The following is a 19,141-nucleotide window of genomic DNA, read 5'->3' on the forward strand; positions in this document are numbered from 1 at the left end:
TTTGCCCTCCATCGTTCCCAGCATGAGGCTCTTCTCCAGGGAGTCCTTCTTCCTTCTCATTAGGTGGCCAAAGTATTTGAGTTTCCTCTCAGGATCTGGCCTTCTAAAGAGCAGCCAGGGTTGATCTTCTCTAGGACTGACCTGCTGGATCATCTTGCAGTCCAAGGGACTCACAGGAGTCTTCTCCAGCACCAGAGTTCAAAGGCCTCCATTCTTTGGCGCTCAGCCTTCCTTACGGTCCAACTTTTACAGCCATCCATTGCAACTGGGAAAACCATAGTCTTGACTAGATGCACTTTTGTTGGCAGGGGGATGTCAAGTATACCTTTACAGAATAACAAAAAAGATGTTGGAGGTCTTCTAGTTCAATCCTCTGCTTGAGCAGGAGACCTTATTCAAGATAAATGAGTGTCCAATCTCTTCTAGAAAATCTCCCATGAGGGAATATCTACAACTTCTGGAGGCAAGTTGTTCCACTGATTAATTGTTGTCCCTGACAGGAAATTCCTCCTCAGTTCTAGGTTGGATCTCTCTTTGATAAACTTCCCCCATTACTTCTTATCTTGCCCTCAGGTATTTTGGAGAATAGGTGGATTCCTTTTTCTTTGTGGCAGCTTCTTAAAATTACCTCCAGTGATGGAGCACCCAAAACCTCCGGAGGCAAAGTTAACTATTCTCACTGTGAGGAAATTTCTCCTCAGTTCTAGGTTGCTTCTCTCCTGGATGACTTTCCATCTGTTGCTTCTTGTCCTGCCCTCAGGTGCTTTGGAGGATGGCTTGACCACTTCCCTCTTCTTTGTGGCAGCCTCTCAAATGATGGAAGACTTCTATCATGTCACCCCTGGTCCTTTTCTTCTGTTGAAGGTCACAAATATATTGTCATCCAATGAGAAAGCAGGTCAACAGTCTGAAATACGTATATATAAACTGTGTTTTCCTGAAAATAAGACAGGGTCTTATTTTCTTATGACCCCCAAAATAAACGATTGGCCTTATTTTCAGGGAGGTCTCATCATTTTTGAGGTGCAGGAGGCAACGAGTGTGGTCACTCCATGGTTGCAGCTGTGTTGGACATCACTGCTCTTTTTGTGGCGGCCATTAGAATGACAGAAGGAGCGTGGTGGCTAGGGTTGCACTCTTTCTAGAGCCAATAGGTAAGGCTGTGTGGGGTACATGGGGCATGTTCCCCCCTCCCTTTTACCCCCTCCGGCCTCGCATCACCTGGTGTTGTTTGCGCGGCAACCAACCAAAGGAAACTGGCTGCGCGTGTGTTCAATATTTTTGGGAGGGCTTATTTTCAGGGGAGGGCTTATTTTAGCGCATGCACTCAAAAGCCTGATTGGGCTTATTACCCGGGGAGGTCTTATTTTCAGGGGAACAAGGTGTATAAAAATTGCAATGTTTCCATTTGGGGATAATAGATTTCAAGCCAGCTTGAAAACAATGCCACCAATACAATACAATACAATACAATACAATACAGTACAGTACAGTACAGTACAATACAATACAATACAATACAATACAATACAATAGCAGAGTTGGAAGGGACCTTGGAGGTCTTCTAGTCCAACCCCCTGCCTAGGCAGGAAACCCTATACCGTTTCAGACAGATGGCTATCCAACATCTTCTTAAAGACTTCCAGTGTTGGGGCATTCACAACTTCTGGAGGCAACTTCTGTTCCACCGGTTAATTGTTCTAACTGTCAGGAAATTTCTCCTCAGTTCTAAGTTGCTTCTCTCCTTGATTAGTTTCCACCCATTGCTTCTTGTTCTGCCCTCAGATGCTTTGGAGAATAGCTTGACTCCCTCTTCTTTGTGGCAACCCTTGAGATATTGGAAGACTGCTACCATGTCTCCCCTAGTCCTTCTTTTCATTAAACTAGACATACCCAGTTCCTGCAACCATTCTTCATATGTTTTAGTCTCCAGTCCCCTAATCATCTTTGTTGCTCTTCTCTGCACTCTCTCTAGAGTCTCCACATCTTTTCTACATCGTGGCGACCAGAACTGAATGCAGTATCCCAAGTGTGGCCTTACCAAAGCATTATAAAGTGGTATTAACACATCACGTGATCTTGATTCTATCCCTCTGTTGATGTAGCCTAAAACTGTGTTGGCTTTTTTGGAAGCTGCTGCACACAACTGGCTCATATTTGAATGGTTGTCCACTAGGACTCCAAGATCCCTCTCACAGTTGCTACTATTGAGCAAGGGACCACCTGTGCATTTTGTTTTCTTGCCTAATTTGAAAACTAGAAAAACCTCTGATCAGGGGTGAAATCCTCCTGGTTCGGCCCTGTTCAGGGACGATTGTCATTGGTTCTGTGAACCAGTCGTAAGAAAAAAAGCTTCCAAGGGTCGCACAGCTCAGCTTTGAACCGTGCAATCGTCAGAAGCTTTCCCCTCGCCTTTTAAAAGCATTTTTTTCTTGCAAGTTTTGGCAAATAGGCAGGGAAAAATGTTTTAAAAGGTGTCTGTGGGGGGGGGGGAAGTTTCTGACGATCGCACGGCTCACAGCTGCTCGTTACGATTCTCGGAATCTTCCCCCCCCCACACTTTTTAAAGCATTTCTTTCCTGCCGGTTCGAGCGAATAGCCAGGAAAAAAATGCTTTAAAAAGTGGGGAAAAAGTTGGCCACGTCCACCCAGTCACATGACACCTCCCCCCACTCCAGCAAGCCATACCCACAGAACCAGTGGCCAAAAAAAATTAGATTTCACCACTCTTCCGATCTAAGGAAACTGAGACAAAGGGGGGGGGGGGAAACAGGTGGGGATGTGGGACTCCTGGGGTGAAATCTCCTTCCTAAACTAATTGGAATCCTGAACTTCTTAATTACAAAGCCGCCAGCTTCGTTCAGAAGAAATGAAAACCCACATTTGAAGCAGACGAGGAACCAAATAAATATTTCTCAACATTTCACCGGGGAATATCCACGAATGTTCAGAAGATCTGCATCTGTACAGACTGTTTATGGCGACAGTTTAAACCCTGAAAGCAAAATGTAGTTGGGTTTTAATTATATCGTGATATCAAAATTGTTTCTTTTGCTGCTGTCTCGCAAGCCATGGCAATATTTCTTATTCTGCGGAGCAGCAATTGTCCCAATTTGCTGTCTTCGGTTTAATGATATGTTGTATTAATTTTGAGAGAGGCAAAAAAAAAAAAAAAAAAAACCCGCTATTCATAAAAGATGAAATGCATTAGGAATTAATTGCTCCTGCATCTTTCTCCCCGTCTACTTCTTCGGCAGCCGAAAGTGCTGTGAGAAGATCCTAGTTTAGAATCAAAGTGTCCTCAAAAGTTGATTATATTTTAGGAACAGCTGCTTCCTAAGCTAAGAGTCTGTCAACATTCTCCATCATCCAGGTCCATTATGGTGATCCCAAAGGTGCTTTTTCAAGAGGCAACTGGACTTTCTTTGTTTTCCCCTGAAGATGTTTTGCTTCTCACCCAAGAAGCTTCTTCAGTTCTGACTGGATGGTGGGGAATGGAAGGATTGATGTTCCTTGCAGACAGCTGGCCATTTGCATCCTTTTAGAGAGTTGTTGAGGCCACTTGGAGGTTTATCTGTGTCTCCTCAGGATCACCTTTTTCAAAAGGCAGCTGGACTTGGTTTTTCTTTGAAGAGGTTTCGCTTCTCATCCAAGAGGCTTCTTCACTTCTGGCTGAACGGTGGAGGATAGAAGGATTTATATTCCTTGCAGTCATCTGGCCATTAGTACCCTTTCTGAGAGTCATCGAAACCACTTGGAGGTTTATCTATGCCTTCAGGGTCATCTGAATAGTGCAAAGAGGTGTGAAACACCTTTCAGCACTTACAAGAAGGTTCCGCCCCCATTACGGAGACCCCAAGGGCACAGGGAAACCTCCAAGTGGCCTCAATCACTCTCTAAAAGGATGCAAATGACCAGATGCCTGCAAGGATTATAAATCCATCCGTTCCAAATTGTGCCGTGTTTTAAAAGGCCAGAAACGTTAGGAAGCAGATTAAAAGGTTTTGGGTGGCCATCTTTTCCCAGTTGTATCTCCCCAATCCACCAGAGCAGGGAGGCAGGGCGGGTTATGGGTCATCCCTATTAAAAAAGGTCCATCTGGTGGGACCAAGAAGAAGCATCTTCTCTGTGGTAGCTTCCGGCCCTTGGGACATCATCCCTGCAAGAGATACAATAAGACACCTCTCTCTCTCTCTCTCTCTCTCTCTCTCTCTCTCTCTCTCTCTCTCTCTCTCTCTCTCTCTCTCTCTCTCTCTCTCTCTCTCTCTCTCTCTCTCACACACACACACACACACACACACACACACACACACACATTTTGACACACTTTTAAAAGTCCCTGCAGGCATGGTTTTGCCATTGGACTTAGATACTTCAGAGAGGTATGGAGCCCATCAAGGGATTGTTTTGTTGCCCCCAGGAGAACTTTCCTCTCAGTTTAATTATTCGATATTCCTTGCAGTCATGAGTGGAACAGCATACCTCCAGATGTTTTGGGTGCTGCATCACTGGAGGGGGGGTGGGTTAGAGGACCTCCAAGGTCCCTTCCAACCTGATTATTCTATCTATCTATCTATCTATCTATCTATCTATCTATCTATCTATCTATCTATCTATCTATCTATCATCTATCTACTATCTATCTATCTATCTATCTATCATCTATCTATCTATATCATTCTATCCATCCATCCATCCATCCATCCATCCATCCATCCATCCACCATCCATCTATCTATCATCTATAGCTGATAAGGGAGGAGAACGTGTGGCTTAGAGGTTAATATAACTGCCTAAGATGTAAAAACAGCCCAAGTTCTAATCCCAGCAAGGGTATGGCTAGCTGATGAGAGCTAAATAGCTTGAAATAGATCTATACTACTCTCCCTTCATTTATTGATCAGCAAAAAATGCAACACTATTTATCTGTCTATATATCAATGTCTGTGTGTGTGTTTATGTGTTCCAACATAACTCTGGAATACCTTGAGCAATTTCAACCAAACTTGGTACACAGATGATTTACTCTCTGGAAAAAAAAAATATTGTAGGGGTAAGACCAGGGGTGAAAATCAGCAGGTTCTGACAGGTTCTGGAGAACCAGTAGTGGAAATTTTGAGTATTTTGGAGAACTGGCAAATACCACCTCTGGCTGGCCCCAGAGTGGGGTGGGAATGGGGATTTTGCAATATCCTTCCCCTGCCACGGCTACCAAGCGACGCCCACAGAACCTGTAGTAAAAAAAAATTGAATTTCACCATTGGGTAAGACACCCCTAAAACCCTCGGGGTGTGTGTTGTGTTAAGATAACAGCTTGTTGTGCCTTAAAATGGCTTCTCCTGTACTGCCGTAAAATGGCGTCTACTGGGCAATGCAGTGGAGTTGCCATGGTAACGGCTTCACAGTACTCCACAAGGGGGCTCCCTCTGATAAGGGGGAAGATCCAACATTAGAAATTACATTTGGTCCGGACATTCCCGCCCCCCCTATAAATAAATACCCGGGAAATGTCAGGTTATTGACTAGTGTTCTATATTCTGTAATGTTGATGGTTGAATCTAAGACTACACACACTTCCATATCCTCCTTATTCTAATTCTAATGAGAGAAATATGTTCTTCCCCCTTCTTTTAAAAATAAAAGTCAGCCCGATGTGGGTTATTTCAGTCCTGCTTTCTCACTGCATTTATCTGAAAAGAAAAGTAGGCACAGCCTCCTCAACAATTTCTCTTTATAATGGAAGTTTAGGTCACCTTAGATCAGCAATGGGAACATATAATGGAGTCTTTATTGTTTGCCTTCTGCTCTTCCTTCTGAAGGATGTGAGATTTACATTCAGCCTTTTTGGGGTCTTTGGCCTGCCACACTTTCTATTCTTCTACTATGCCATTTTCTATGGTGGGAAAATGGGAGGGGGGATTGTATGGAGTTAGATGCTATGTAGCCATAACAAAATTCTTTCTAGAAAGCCAAGGTCATCCTTTGTCTCTGCACCTCTGCACCTGACTGGAATTGGATGGGTGGAACTGCCGGCATGGCAGTGGGAGATTGGACCATGGGATGGGTTTGTGGGTTTGGGGGCATGGGGGCAAGATCTTGAACTTTCAACCGGATGTGGAAAACCAGGAAGCTTTCAGATTCGGGTTTCCCCAGATGTGCCAACATGGCTCTCTTCATAAATTGGAACTTTGAGCAATACTTTGCCTTGGACTCTGATTTACTTTTGGATGCTATTTGGAACCTGGACATTGGGCTTGTCTTCTAGTAATACTATTTTATTTTCTTCTTGTTCTGCCCTTCAAGCAAAATTTTGGAGAGGAAGATTTGACAAGCGTGTTCATTTAGATTCTTCTTTCTCCCCTCCCTTTTTTTCTTTCTTTTTTCCCTCTAGCTAATATACACTATAATACCCGGAGTCAGTCTTTACGGTCTACAGATAACCGGAAAAAAGATGAGCTCGAAGACTTCCAGCAGTATGGATATCCTGCACCACAGATCGGTAGGTAGTCCAAATGTTAGACTGACATAAATGCAAGAGACCAAGAACAGGTGTCAGGTGCAAAAAACAGTTTCCTATGCATGAAGGTTCAAATGAACCGATTTGATTTCCATTAAGAAACAAAAAGGGAAGAGATCATTGGCTTCCAGATATTCACTTCTAAGACATCCTTAACATGGTTAGAAAATTCACCCCTTTGGGGAGATTCGCTGAAGACTTGCCCCCCCCCCCCAAATAAGCAAAAGGTTTGGGTGTGAATAGCAATGTGTGAGTTCCTTGGTGCTTTCTGTTCTGACCGAGGCTTCCCAAGAGACCTGAAGCAAACTCCTGGTCCAGACAAAAACCCCTTTTATTAATTGACTGTGAATTCAGCTCATTCACATCCAGCAATGTCTTTCGAGGGAGGATTTACAGTCACAAACCTTATCTGGCTTGGAGAGCTGCCAGGATGATATCTGCAAAACTTGGCAAGGAGTCTCGGAGAATCACGAACCAATGAAGTGAACAAATGGTCTCCTGCAAACTCCACTCCCCTTTCACTCCTCTTTTATTCCCTCTGGGAGGGAGCATTCATCGTCCACCTGTGGCCTTAGTCCCAAGTCAACCCCTGTTCTTTAGCTGTTCCCTTCGTCTGGCAACTCTGCGCATGCGAACACTGGGAACAGGCTCCAGCTGTTCATCTGCCCCACTGATATCTGACTCTGAAGGCAGCTGATAACTGTCAGACGGCCGTGGTCCCCCCTCTGCCTCCGACACAGAGCCCTCATCAGAGCCTTCCCCAGACTCCAGGACTGGCCCAGGTTCCTCCCCAACCTCCTCACTGTCCGAATCTGCTGCCAGTTCTGCTGGCAGGCTGCAACAATTTCTGAGCTTGGTTATTTTCTTGTAGACATTTCATTATCCAACTAGGTGACAACATCAGTGTTGGTGTAATGAAACATCTGCAAGAAAAGAACCAAGATCGGAAGGCACCAAGGACCCTACAGTTCAACTTTGAGCCACAAATATTCTCTTCTACTGGTAGCCTGGGAAATGTCCTGTAGTATTGGAACAATCCTTCTCAGTTTGACAGCTGTCTATATACAATTGGTGATGGATAATTGCTGATACCAGGAGAGGTACAGGTAGTCTTTGATTTACAACAGTTCATTTAGTGACCATTTGAAGTTCAACGGTTCTTTTTTTTTTTCCAAAAGGCAACTGAAGTTTTCTTCCTTTTTACCTGAAGATGTTTTGCTACTCATCCAAACAGCTTCTTCGGTTTGAAAATTCAGAACTGAAGAAGCTTCTTGGATGAGAAGCAAAACATCTTCAGCGACATGGCTGCATTTATGCTCAAGCACAGTGTCACGTGATCCTACGACCACATTTATGAATTTTTGCTGAAAACCAACAATTTATTTCGGGTTTTGGCAATACTGTGTCCCTGGCAAACCGTTGGTTCACTTAATAACTGTGGATTTACTTAACAAAAAAGATCGTAAAATCAGGTCATTCAAGCAGCATGTTCCTATTACGACATAATGACTGCAATGGGCAGACCCCATTGCAGTCGTTTCTTAAGGACTGTTGGTAATGGAATTCTTGCTTAATACATCCCCATTGATTACCTGCATTATTTATATAGCTTGTATAATTGCCTACTTTTGACCTCGACATCTCAGAGAAGGACATGCCCCCTGTTCCCATGGTCCCGACTTGAGGTCAAAGGAGAAACGTTGGCTCCCCAAGAGAGAGAGACACCTGGAGAGCCCATGCCACGTCTCCCTGGACCCATTTTTCTACATCTCTCTAACCCAAAAAAATAAATAAAATTGCAGATCAGTGGGTGGTCAATCTCAGGATAAGGAAATCTCCTGTGTTCTGCACCTTGACAGGAGATCCAGCGGCGGAAGAGTGGTCCCCCTGGAGCGTCTGTTCGACCACCTGTGGGGAGGGCTGGCAAAGTAGGACTCGGTTCTGTGTGTCGTATTCGTACAGCACCCAATGCAGTGGGCCCCTCCGTGAACAACGGCAATGCAACAATTCTGCTGTCTGTCCAGGTGATGACCTTCACCCCATCCCACCCCACCCCTCATTCCCCCTGCTTTCTTCCAGACACTGGGCAGGGGGTCTGCTTCCTGCTGAAAGAGCTTCCGAACCACATCTGAATTCTGCAATCTGTATAAATAATGCACACTAAACACAACCGCCCGGAATAGTTTTTTGGCCTGTGGAGGTCTTGGTGGTCTCTAAGCTTCTTTGTGGCATGAAGATGTTTCATTACCCACCTAGGTAACATCACCAGGGCAACTGTTATACAGCTACTGTATTTTTCGGAGCATTTTTTTTCCCCAAAAAAAGAGGGTGAAAATCTGGGTGCGTCTTATACACTGAATACAGCATTTTTGGCCTACCAAAACCCCGCCCCATTTGCAAAAATGGACGTGCAGAGGGTTTGGGAGATTTGCAAAGTGCTCCTGGGGGGAGCAAAAACGAGCAAACAATGGACTGTTTGGGGGCCCCAGGAGCACTCCCAAAATTCTGCATGCCCTTTTTCTTGCCCCCCCCAGCCCCCAGTAGCACAGTAGCATTAATATATATATATATTAATTTACCTTTTCAAAATCACGGTGCGTCTTATAGTCCGAAAAAGACGGTCGTTGCAGAATGCAGAATAAGAGAGTTGCAAGGGAGCTTGGAGTTCTTCTAGTCCAACCCATTGCTCAAGCAGGAGACCTTAAACCATTCCAGATCAAGGGCTCACCAATTCTCTTTTTTTTCTTTTCAAAACCTCCATTGATGGATCAACCACAACTTCTGGAGGCAACTTCTGTTCCACTCGTGAAGTGTTCTGTGAAGAAAGGTGTCTTTACCCACTCCCCTCTATGGCAGCCCCACAATTATGGCAAGGCTGCTATCATCTCACGCCTAGTCCTTCTCTTCGTTGGTCCAGGCCAGGGATGGCTCACCTTTTTGCTGTTGCGTGCCATAATGTGCATGCATGTGCTCACCCATAATGCAATGCACACGCAGCCCTCCCCCCTGCCTCCGCACATGCACCCACGACCCCCACACTCCCCCCATGCACGTGACCCCCTCCATGCTCCCCCCCGCTCCCTCCAGTGGTGGTTTCCGGATCCCGGTGCATCTGTTACGGTGCAATGGGGCCCGGCATCCACCACATGAACACAAGCAGCGCGCGCATGCGTCCTTACCTCCAGTAATGCTCTGCGACGCTCCAGCTGCTCGGCAGAGCATTGCGCAGGCGCCGTATGCTCTGTATGTGTATGCGGAAGCACCGAAGAGCTCAAATGCAGGTAAGGATGGCGGGTGGGTGCGTGGGCCCTCTGGAGCACCGTACCAGAATGGTACCCAGTGCTCCCAGCAGGCACCAGTATGCCCATACCGGGGCATACCACCTGCAACCCACCGCTGCCCCCTTCGTGCATGTGTGCGTAAACTCCTTATGAGCCCCGCCCACTTCCCCATGCCCTGTTTTGGGCATGGAAGGCCTCCTATACCAACCTAGAAGCCCAAACGGGGCACGTGGGGGCACAAGGCCCCAAAATGCAATGCAAACGCACGCCCCCCATTCATGCATGCACCTCCTGCATGTGCCCTGATCCCCACACATGCGCAGAGACTCAAAGACCAGCTGGCTGGCAGGAGGTGTGTGCAGATGCTCGGTAGAGCTGGGGTGACGGCTGGTGTGTCCACAGAGAGAGCTCTGCATGGCACCCGTGTCACGTGTGTCATAGGTTCTCCGTCACGGGACTAGACATTCCAAGTTCCCACAACCGTTCTTCATACAGTTTACGGATGACGATCGTTGGACTGATGATGTTACCTTATTAGGTCGCGAAACGTCTTCCAATCAACAGATAAGTTGAGAAAGAACCAAGAAGTCCACCATTCAACTCTTAGCTACAGATGTTTCTTTTATTGGATGGTTTCCCCTAACTTGTGTTATTTCTGAAAGGATTGCAAGGAACTAGGACTCCGTTCCAATTCACAATGGAAAAAATATATATATCACCTCATGGTTCCTGCCTGCCTGAGCAATTTCACCCACCAGCATATGTTTTCAGTTGCAAAAATAATTCAATGTGTGCTGTTGAAAAGGGCAAACCGGTAAGAGGGTTGCAGTGGGAGGTTAGAGACATAATTTGTTTTGTGTTCTCATTAAAAAAAAACGATTGATTCTCCTCTCCAAGATTATATATCTGCGGAATCTTGGATGGGGCCTTGTCAACACTTCTTTGAAAGCAGGTGTAGCCTTAACAAGCCACAAAGAGGTCCGGTGTGTGCTGACATTCTTGGGCAAAGGATACGGATCTTTTTTTAAAAAAAAAAATATTGGTTTTTTAAAAAACATTTATAGGGAAAGGGTACAAAGGTGCATAAATTTTTTTGGCAGCTCCCGTGCTAGTGGAGGAACTCCCTCCAAATCTCATAATTTTTTTCAATTTTAAAAACAACCTTTAAAAGATAAGCATAAACAGAATTCTTACATTATATCAATCATGTGTTCAATCATCTCATTCTTTGTCACTTTCTAGTATATCAACAATTACAATAATATTTCAAATAGATTTATTTTTCTGATCTGAGCCTTTTTGATATTGGTCCCTCCTCCCTGTCCCTAGATGGGGCCACGCCCCCCGTCTCCCATATCTTGTACATTGCTGCATTTTTCATCGCCTCCCTTATTTTCATCCTCTAGGAGAGAAAGATGTTGTTTAGTGAAGACTTCAGCTTCTTCCACTGTGTTAATTCTAATTCTGTTTCCCTCCCAGAAAATCAGCATTCCCTCTGGCAATAACCATCTAAACCAAACTCCTTTATTGTATAGTTTCTTTGATAAGGAGGAATACTTCCTCCTTCTTTCTCTAATTTTTTTCAGAATTTGCTTAAGAATGGTAATTTCTTTATCTTGATATTTTAATGGTCCCTCCCTTTGGGCCCCTAGGACCTCATCCCTCGTGGTCCTCCTAAGAAATTTAACATGTACCTCCCTTGGAACATTATGGGTTCTAGCATATGCTGAGTTAATACTATAAACCAGATCCATGTCCCACCACAGGATACGGATCTTGTACGTTGTACTTCATCAGGGTGAGGATGACATCAAGAATACGTTGTGACATTTGGACTCACCCCCAGGAGTGAATCTTGTTCAACTCTCGAGATAGAACTTTGGCTGTATGGTAGCGAAGACTTTGTTTTAAGAGCCATCAGATCTGTGGGGTCTTTTGGTGGGCGCTAGGCTTGGTTGTGTTCTTGCAGATGTTTCATGACCCAACTAGGTAACATCGTCAGTGCTAGAATGGAGTTGGGTTTGTGGAGAGGAGGAGGAGGAGGAAGAGGAGGAGGACTGTGTGGTCCTTGGTGGTCTCTAGACTTGGTTGTTTCCTTGCAGATGTTTCATGACCCAACTAGATAACATCATTAGTGCTAGAATGGAGTTGGGTTTGTGGAGAGGAGGAGGAGGAGGAAGAAGAAGAGGAGGACTGTGGGGTCCTTAGTAGTCTTTAGGCTTGGTTGTTTCCTTGCAGATGTTTCATGACCCAACTAGATAACATCATCAGTGCTAGAAGGGAGTGGGGCTTGCAGAAAGGAGGAGGAGGAAGAGGGTGAGAAAGAGGAGGAGGAGGAGAATTGAGGGGTCTTTGGTGCTTTCTGAGCTTGGTTGTTTCCTTGCAGACATTTCATTACCCAACTAGTTAACATCATTAACAGAATATCCTTCCGTGCATGCGCCCGGCCTCAAAAACATGCCTAAATAGGACGGCATAGAGCCAGGGCACGCCCATCTGCAATTTCCACTACCAGTTTGAGCAAACCAGTTTGAACCGGCTGAATACCACGTCTGATTTCTGATAAATGACTGTCTAGACTAGTGGTAGTCAACCTGGTCCCTACCGCCCACTAGTGGGCGTTCCAGCTTTCATGGTGGGTGGGAGGGGTTTGCTGTAACTCTGCTTTATAAATTTTATAAAGTAGAGTTACTTCCCTATTTTATAAATCCCCATTACTGTGGAACTGGTGGGCGGTTAGAAAGTTTTACTACTAACAGAGATCCAAAAGTGGGCGGTAGGTATAAAAAGGTTGACTACCCCTGGTCTAGACTCTTCTAAAAAACCTCCAGTGACAGAGCACCCACGATTTCTGGTGGCAAGCTGTTCCACAGGTTAATTGTCCTCCCTGTCAGGAAATCCTCACTGTCATTCCAGGTTGCTTCTCTCTTTGATGAGTTTCCATCCATTGTTTCTTCTTCTGCCCTCTGGTGCTCTAGTTTGAAACAAAACTCCAAACGGCGAATTGAAAAAGAGAGTGCATTACTTCAGACTGAAAATAGTCTCCTTATTATATCTGCAGCAGGGACTTGATGTGTTTACGTATTTTATAATGGGTGCTTTGGTGTTTTAATTGGCATTCCATTGCTTAGGTTCTTCGCAAGGCGAACTCTTGCACAGATTAAAAGAAAAATGAGCGAGGCTAACGCTAATAATGTTTTAATACAAATTTCAGGAGCCGAACCTCCTCGAAATACATATTTCAATACGATTTGGAGAGAAAATGTGAGCCTTAGCGGAATCAAAAAAGGGGCTTGAGGAGAGTCCTTAGAATGCAAATCGCTGCCAAAATTACAGGGGGGAAAGTATTAAGTTGTGTTTGAATTTGAAACGTACTCGTGGGGAGTCCTTAGATTTGCGAATGGAGGCACAAAGTACGGTTGAAATGTTCATGGAATATGAATACTATGGAGGTCTTGAGCGCCAAGCGCGTAAATTTGCTTATCCTGCAATCAGAAAAGAGAAAAATGGTTTTTGCTTAAAAAGAAGCTGCAATTTACTAGGAGCTTTTTAAGTGGAAAATAGAGCCCTTTTTCCCACTTTCTCTGGAGAGTCTGGTGGCAATCAAGATTTAATCAGGATTTGCTATGTCTCCCACCCACCCCTGTGTTGTAACTGCAACAAATTGATCTATGCTGACCTAAAATTTTTGATCTCCAGCTGTTTAATATGTGCAGAATAAATGGGGATGATGGAATGCAGAACAAAGAGGCTATGAAAAGGACAGCTGGTTTGGTCTAGGTGCTGGTCTAGGAATCAGGAGACTGGGAGTTCTAGTCTTAGCCAGCTGGGTGATTATGGGCCAATCACTAGGAGATGGTGAATTCTAGTTCACCTTGTGCATGAAAACCATCTAGGTGACTTTGGGCCAATCACAGGGTGACTGTGACTTCTAGTCCCTCATTAGACAGGAAAGCTGGCTAGGTGACTAGGAGATGGTAAGTTCTAGTTCACGACCAGTATGAAAGCCATCTAGGTGACCTTGGGCCAGAAGTTTATGAGTTCTAGTCCCACATCAGGCATGAAAGTTGACTGGGTGACTTTGGGCCAATCACCAGGAGACTGTGAGTTCTAGTCCCGCAATAGGCATGAAAGCTGACTAGGTGACGTTGTGCCAATGACCAGGAGGCTGTGAATTCTAGTCCCCCCACCCCGCGAGGCACAAAAGCCTACTGGGTGACTTTGAGGCAGTCCTTCTCTCTCAGCTCAACCCACCTCACAAGGGTGTCATTGTGAGTTAAATAGGAGGCAGATGGAGTCTTAGCTGTGTTTACTACGTTGAGTTAGTGATGAAGAACAAGAAAATCTTGGAGTTCTAGTGGACAACCATTTAAATATGAGCCAGCTGTGTGCAGCAGCTGCCAAAAAAGCCAACACAGTTCTAGGCTGCATCAACAGAGGGATAGAATCAAGATCACGTGAAGTGTTTATATCACTTTATAATGCCTTGGTAAGGCCACACTTGGAAACTGCATTCAGTTCTGGTCGCCACGATGTAAAAAAGATGTAGAGACTCTAGAAAGAGTGCAGAGAAGAGCAACCAAGAGGATTAGGGGACTGGAGACTAAAACATATGAAGAACGGTTGCAGGAACTGGGTATGTCTAGTTTAATAGAAAGAAGGACTAGGGGAGACATGATAGCAGTCTTCCAGTATCTCAGGGGTTGCCACAAAGAAGAGGGAGTCAAACTATTCTCCAAGGCACCCGAGGGTAGAACAAGAAGCAATGGGTGGAAACTAATCAAGGAGAGAAGCAACTTAGAACTGAGGAGAAATTTCCTGACAGTGAGAACAATTAATCAGTGGAACAGAAGTTGCCTCCAGAAGTTGTGAATGCCCCAACACTGGAAGTCTTTAAGAAGATGTTGGATAGCCATCTGTCTGAAACGGTATAGGGTTTCCTGCCTAGGCAGGGGGTTGGACTAGAAGGCCTCCAAGGTCCCTTCCAACTCTACTATTGTATGGTATTGTATTAAATTCGGGGATGAACATCCCAAACAAGCAAGAATTCATAAATACACGATCAACGGTGAACTGGTGTAGACTTGAGAAGGCTTCCTTGGGCTGAGCTTTTTTCTCTTTCATTACAGTCCACGGCACTTGGGACGAATGGTCGCCATGGAGCCTCTGCTCATCGACATGCGGACGGGGATACAGGGATCGAACCCGGTTATGCAAGCCCCCCCAGTTCGGAGGAAGCCCCTGCGAAGGTCCCGAGAAGCAAACCAAATTCTGCAATATCGCCCTTTGTCCAGGTAATTTGCTAAAGAGACTTCCTCCCACCGGTGATCCATGGGGAACTGTGATATTTCGTTGTTAGAGGGTGGCTGCAGGGGTGGGCTGCTACATGTTTGCCCAGGTCCGGGAGAACCAGTTTGGAGAACCTCCAAATCCCACGACTGGCTGGCCTCGCCCACCCTGCCCTGCCACTCCCACCCTGCCCCAGCCCTCCCAGGTGTCTCTACGGGGGCCATTTTGGATGCGAGGTAAGAGCAGGGCCCACGCGGAGGCTCAGGCCTCCTGGAAGTTGCGGAAGCTGGAAACGGGCCTGTTCCACGAATCCACAAATGACCATGGATCATTCTCAGTGTCTGATTCATGGCCACCCAGGGCTGGGCTTCAAAAATTTCAGCAAAGGGTTATCTGCCTGGTTGCTGGGTGGGCGTGGCCATGGTGGGCATGGCCTAGTGAGCCTCCTGCACCACAACAAGGGGGGGCATTTTCTCCTTCCCCAGGCTCCGGAGGCTTTCCTGGAGCCTCTGGGAGGGCAGAAACTGCCTCCCCCGGCAGAGGTGAGTTCCTGCTGCCACTCAGCTGATAAGGGAGGAGAGTCTGTGGCTTAGAAGTTAATATAACTGCCTAATATGTAAAATCACCCCAGGTTCGAATCCCAATAAGGGTATGGCTAGCTGATGAGAGCTAAATAGCTTGAAATAGATCTATACTAGCCTCCCTTTATTTATTTATTTATCAGCACAAATGCATACATATATTTATACATATATGTTTATATATGTACATATATACATATAATAAATACACATACACACAAACTTGTATGTATGGCTTGAACCTTGGGTGCTATCTAATGAAATGAAATTCAATGGTGAAAAGAGTAAGGGTCCACATTTAGGCAACAAAAACAAAATGCACAGGTACGGTATAGGTGGTACCTTGTTCAACAATAGTAACTGTGAAAGGGATCTTGGAGTCCTAGTGGACAACCATTTAAATAGGAGCCAGCCGTGTGCAGCAGCTGCCAAAAAAGCCAACACAGTTCTAGGCTGCATAAACAGAGGGAGAGAATCAAGATCCCGCGAAGTGTTAATACCACTTTATAAGGCCTTGGTAAGGCCACACTTTGAATACTGCATTCAGTTCTGGTCGCCACGATGTAAAAAAGATGTGGAGACTCTAGAAAGAGTGCAGAGAAGAGCAACAAAGATGATCAAGGGACTGGAAGCTAAAACATATAAAGAACGGTTGCAGGAGTTGCTTATGTCTCATTTAATTACCCCCCAAACAATGACGATTCTCCGATGGAGGAACAATGCGGCGTTTATTTGCAGCTGGACAAGAGAGAGGAGGAGTGGCTTTTTGGGAAAAGGAAAGGAAAGGAAGCTTGCAAAATATTGCTTAATTGCAGCAGGAACGCTGCTTAAATTCTGGCTGGCTGGCGGCTATTTGATTTGGTGCAGTGAGTCGCCGATAATTAAACTGCTAGATCTTTGGAGTGAAAATCTTGGCAAACAACTGGGCCCTGCTTTTAGAGTTTTATCACACACATACACACACACACACATATTAATTAAAGAGAGAAATGCCAGCCATTTACTGGAGATGGTTTGTGTTCCAAGAAAGGTCAGAATGCAGAGAGGGTTGGAAGAAAATATATCTCTCCCCCACCCACCCACCTTATGGACTTTTTACTGGAACAGTCTGGGTTGTTGTGGGGGGCAGAGTCCAGAGTATTCCTGAAAAATACTCTTTTTAAAAAAAAAAACCCAGTTTTTATTCATTTATAATATAGTGTAAGGTTCCAGCAGTTTCCCTGAGCCACTAAAATGCCCAAGAGAGTGGGGACTCCAGACAAGGCTTGCAAAAAATATCAGCTTTTTTTTATGGCCACAGCAAAAGCTGACTGACAAAACTAGATCCAAAACTTACAAAGAAATGCATGGAAGGAATAGCCACCTCCTGCAAGAGGGACTCAGAGCATTATATACATTTTAGGCAGATAGAAGCAAAGTTTATCCAATCAGAGATAAAGATTCATTACCAATGAAGCATTCTTTTGTTCAAGCTCCTGTCTCTCTCTCTACGTTATCTATGGAGTATTCCTATAGCTTTGGGTAGGGGGTGGCAGCCCCACTTTGCCAAGTTGTTTTTTCGGCAGAATGCTTTAAGGATTTATGAGCCATGAAAACTCCCTAGTTTGGTTCCTTTATCTATGGGGCCTGATATTCCCCTGTAACAATTTCTTCTATGTTTCCAAGAACATGCCTAGCTTTGAAGCCAAGAATAGAAGCGAGACGCAGCAGTGAGATAACATTTGCAGTCCAGTATTAAGGTTACAATTTGCTAGGCTAGAAAACAGTATACAATAATATAAGCAGAAGCCAATGACAAAGCTTAATTCTTAAGAAACGATTTCTAGCAGCATCTCATATCAGAAGCAAACAGCGAATATCGGTTTAATCAGTAACAATTATACAGTAACATAAGCAATTCATATTAAAGGCAAACAGCCAACGTTGATTCATATTGATTCATATACTCCTTCTATAGCAGGGGTGTCCAAACTTGGCAACTTTAAGACTTGTGGACTTCAACTCCCAGAATTCCCCAGCCAGCTGGCTGGGGAATTCTGGGAGTTGAAGTCCACAAGTCTTAAAGTTGCCAAGTTTGGACACCCCTGTTCTATAGCATGCAAAGAAAATGCAAAAGGAAATAGCAGGGAAAAGAGAGAAGGGGAAAGAGAAGGGAAAGAAAAAGAGGAAAAGAAGAAAAAGGCATTGACTTTGGGGCAGTCGAAGAACATAACATTAAACCTCTTTTTTTTTTAGTTTTACATTGTATTATAAAGCTGGGATGATGAACCTGGCACACAGAGCCCTCTCTGTAGGCTCGCCAGCCATTGACCTACCCCAGCTCCACTGCACGTCGCCCCTCCTTCCTGCCAGCCAGCTGGTCTTTGGGTCTCTACCGAATATGCGTGGGGGGCAGGGAGCATGCGTGGGGAGGCAAGGGGCAGAGGTGGGTTCCTTCCTATTCAGTCCAGTTCGGCTGAATAGGTAGCAACTCCGGCGGACAAGTGACTGTACCGGTTTGATTTTTGGCGGCGCCATCTTTACTTTCTGTTCTGCACATGTGCAGAACAATCTCCATTGAAAAAATGTAGCCTTTATTCCTTTTTAAATGTTGTGCGCATGCGCAGATCGTTTTAAGTGTAAATGCAAAACTTTTCGGGCCCCGAATTGGTAGTAATGGCGGCTGAAACCCATCCCTGATGAGGGGCATTGCATCTTGGGATTTTTTTGTATGTGTCTGCACTCCTTTGCGCCCTGTTTTAGGCCTAAGAGGCCTCCTGCAGCATCCTGGAAGCCAGAAAGGTTCTGTTCGGTGGGTTTTGCCCCATTTTACGACCTTTCTTGCCACCGTTGTTAAGTGAATCACTGCCGTTGTTAAGTTAGTAACCCGGTTGTTAGGGGAATCTGGCTTCCTCGTTGACTTGGCTTGTCAGAAAGTTGCAAAAGGGGATGATGTGACCCCAGGGCACTTCAACGGACATCTGTACATGCCAGTTGCCAAGCATCTGAATTTGGAGCACGGGAAAGCTGCAGCGGTCGTAAGTGTGAAAACCGGTCATGTGTCACTTTTCTCGGGGCCTTTGTAACTTTGAACAGTCATTAAACAAATGGTTGCAAGTCAAGGATTATCCATATTATGGAAATATGACCAAAACCAAAGATAATATGAGGAACTGGTCATTTTCCCCACTCCCCAAAGACCAAGGTTTCTTCTCAGAATGACAACTGTCCCGTAATTCGGTTGAGGGGAGCCGGCATGTGTGTAGTGTCAGGGTTCTTCTGGTTAGAAGGGTTTGGTGTGGTCAGTAGGTCTTGTGATGGGGAGGTCACATGAAGTGAGGGACACATCAGGCGAGGGTCTTGTGATGGGTCTAGAGAGGGGTCAGGTGTGAGTTGCATCAAGTGAGGTCCTTGTGATGGGTCAGGTGTGGGTCACATGAGGTTAGGGTCTTGTGATGGGGAGGTCACATGAAGTGAGGGACACATCAGGTGAG

General features: G+C 45.2%; 1 protein-coding gene across 1 annotated transcript in view; it reads left to right on the forward strand.

Annotated features, from left to right (window-relative positions):
* The window catches only part of LOC309391676 (adhesion G protein-coupled receptor B1-like), a gene marked incomplete at its 3' end in the record, with an annotated part of 120,917 nt that overhangs the window by 100,045 nt on the left and 1,731 nt on the right, over positions 1 to 19,141 (forward strand). The window contains exons 4-6 of the mRNA XM_081952341.1: positions 6,392 to 6,499; positions 8,377 to 8,541; positions 14,928 to 15,092. Of these exons, the coding sequence (XP_081808467.1) occupies positions 6,392 to 6,499; positions 8,377 to 8,541; positions 14,928 to 15,092 (438 nt within the window). The remainder of the gene's footprint in view (positions 1 to 6,391; positions 6,500 to 8,376; positions 8,542 to 14,927; positions 15,093 to 19,141) is intronic.

This window comes from Natrix helvetica, assembly GCF_964273705.1.
Source record: "Natrix helvetica genome assembly, chromosome: 4".
Taxonomy (NCBI): Eukaryota; Metazoa; Chordata; class Lepidosauria; order Squamata; family Natricidae; genus Natrix; species Natrix helvetica.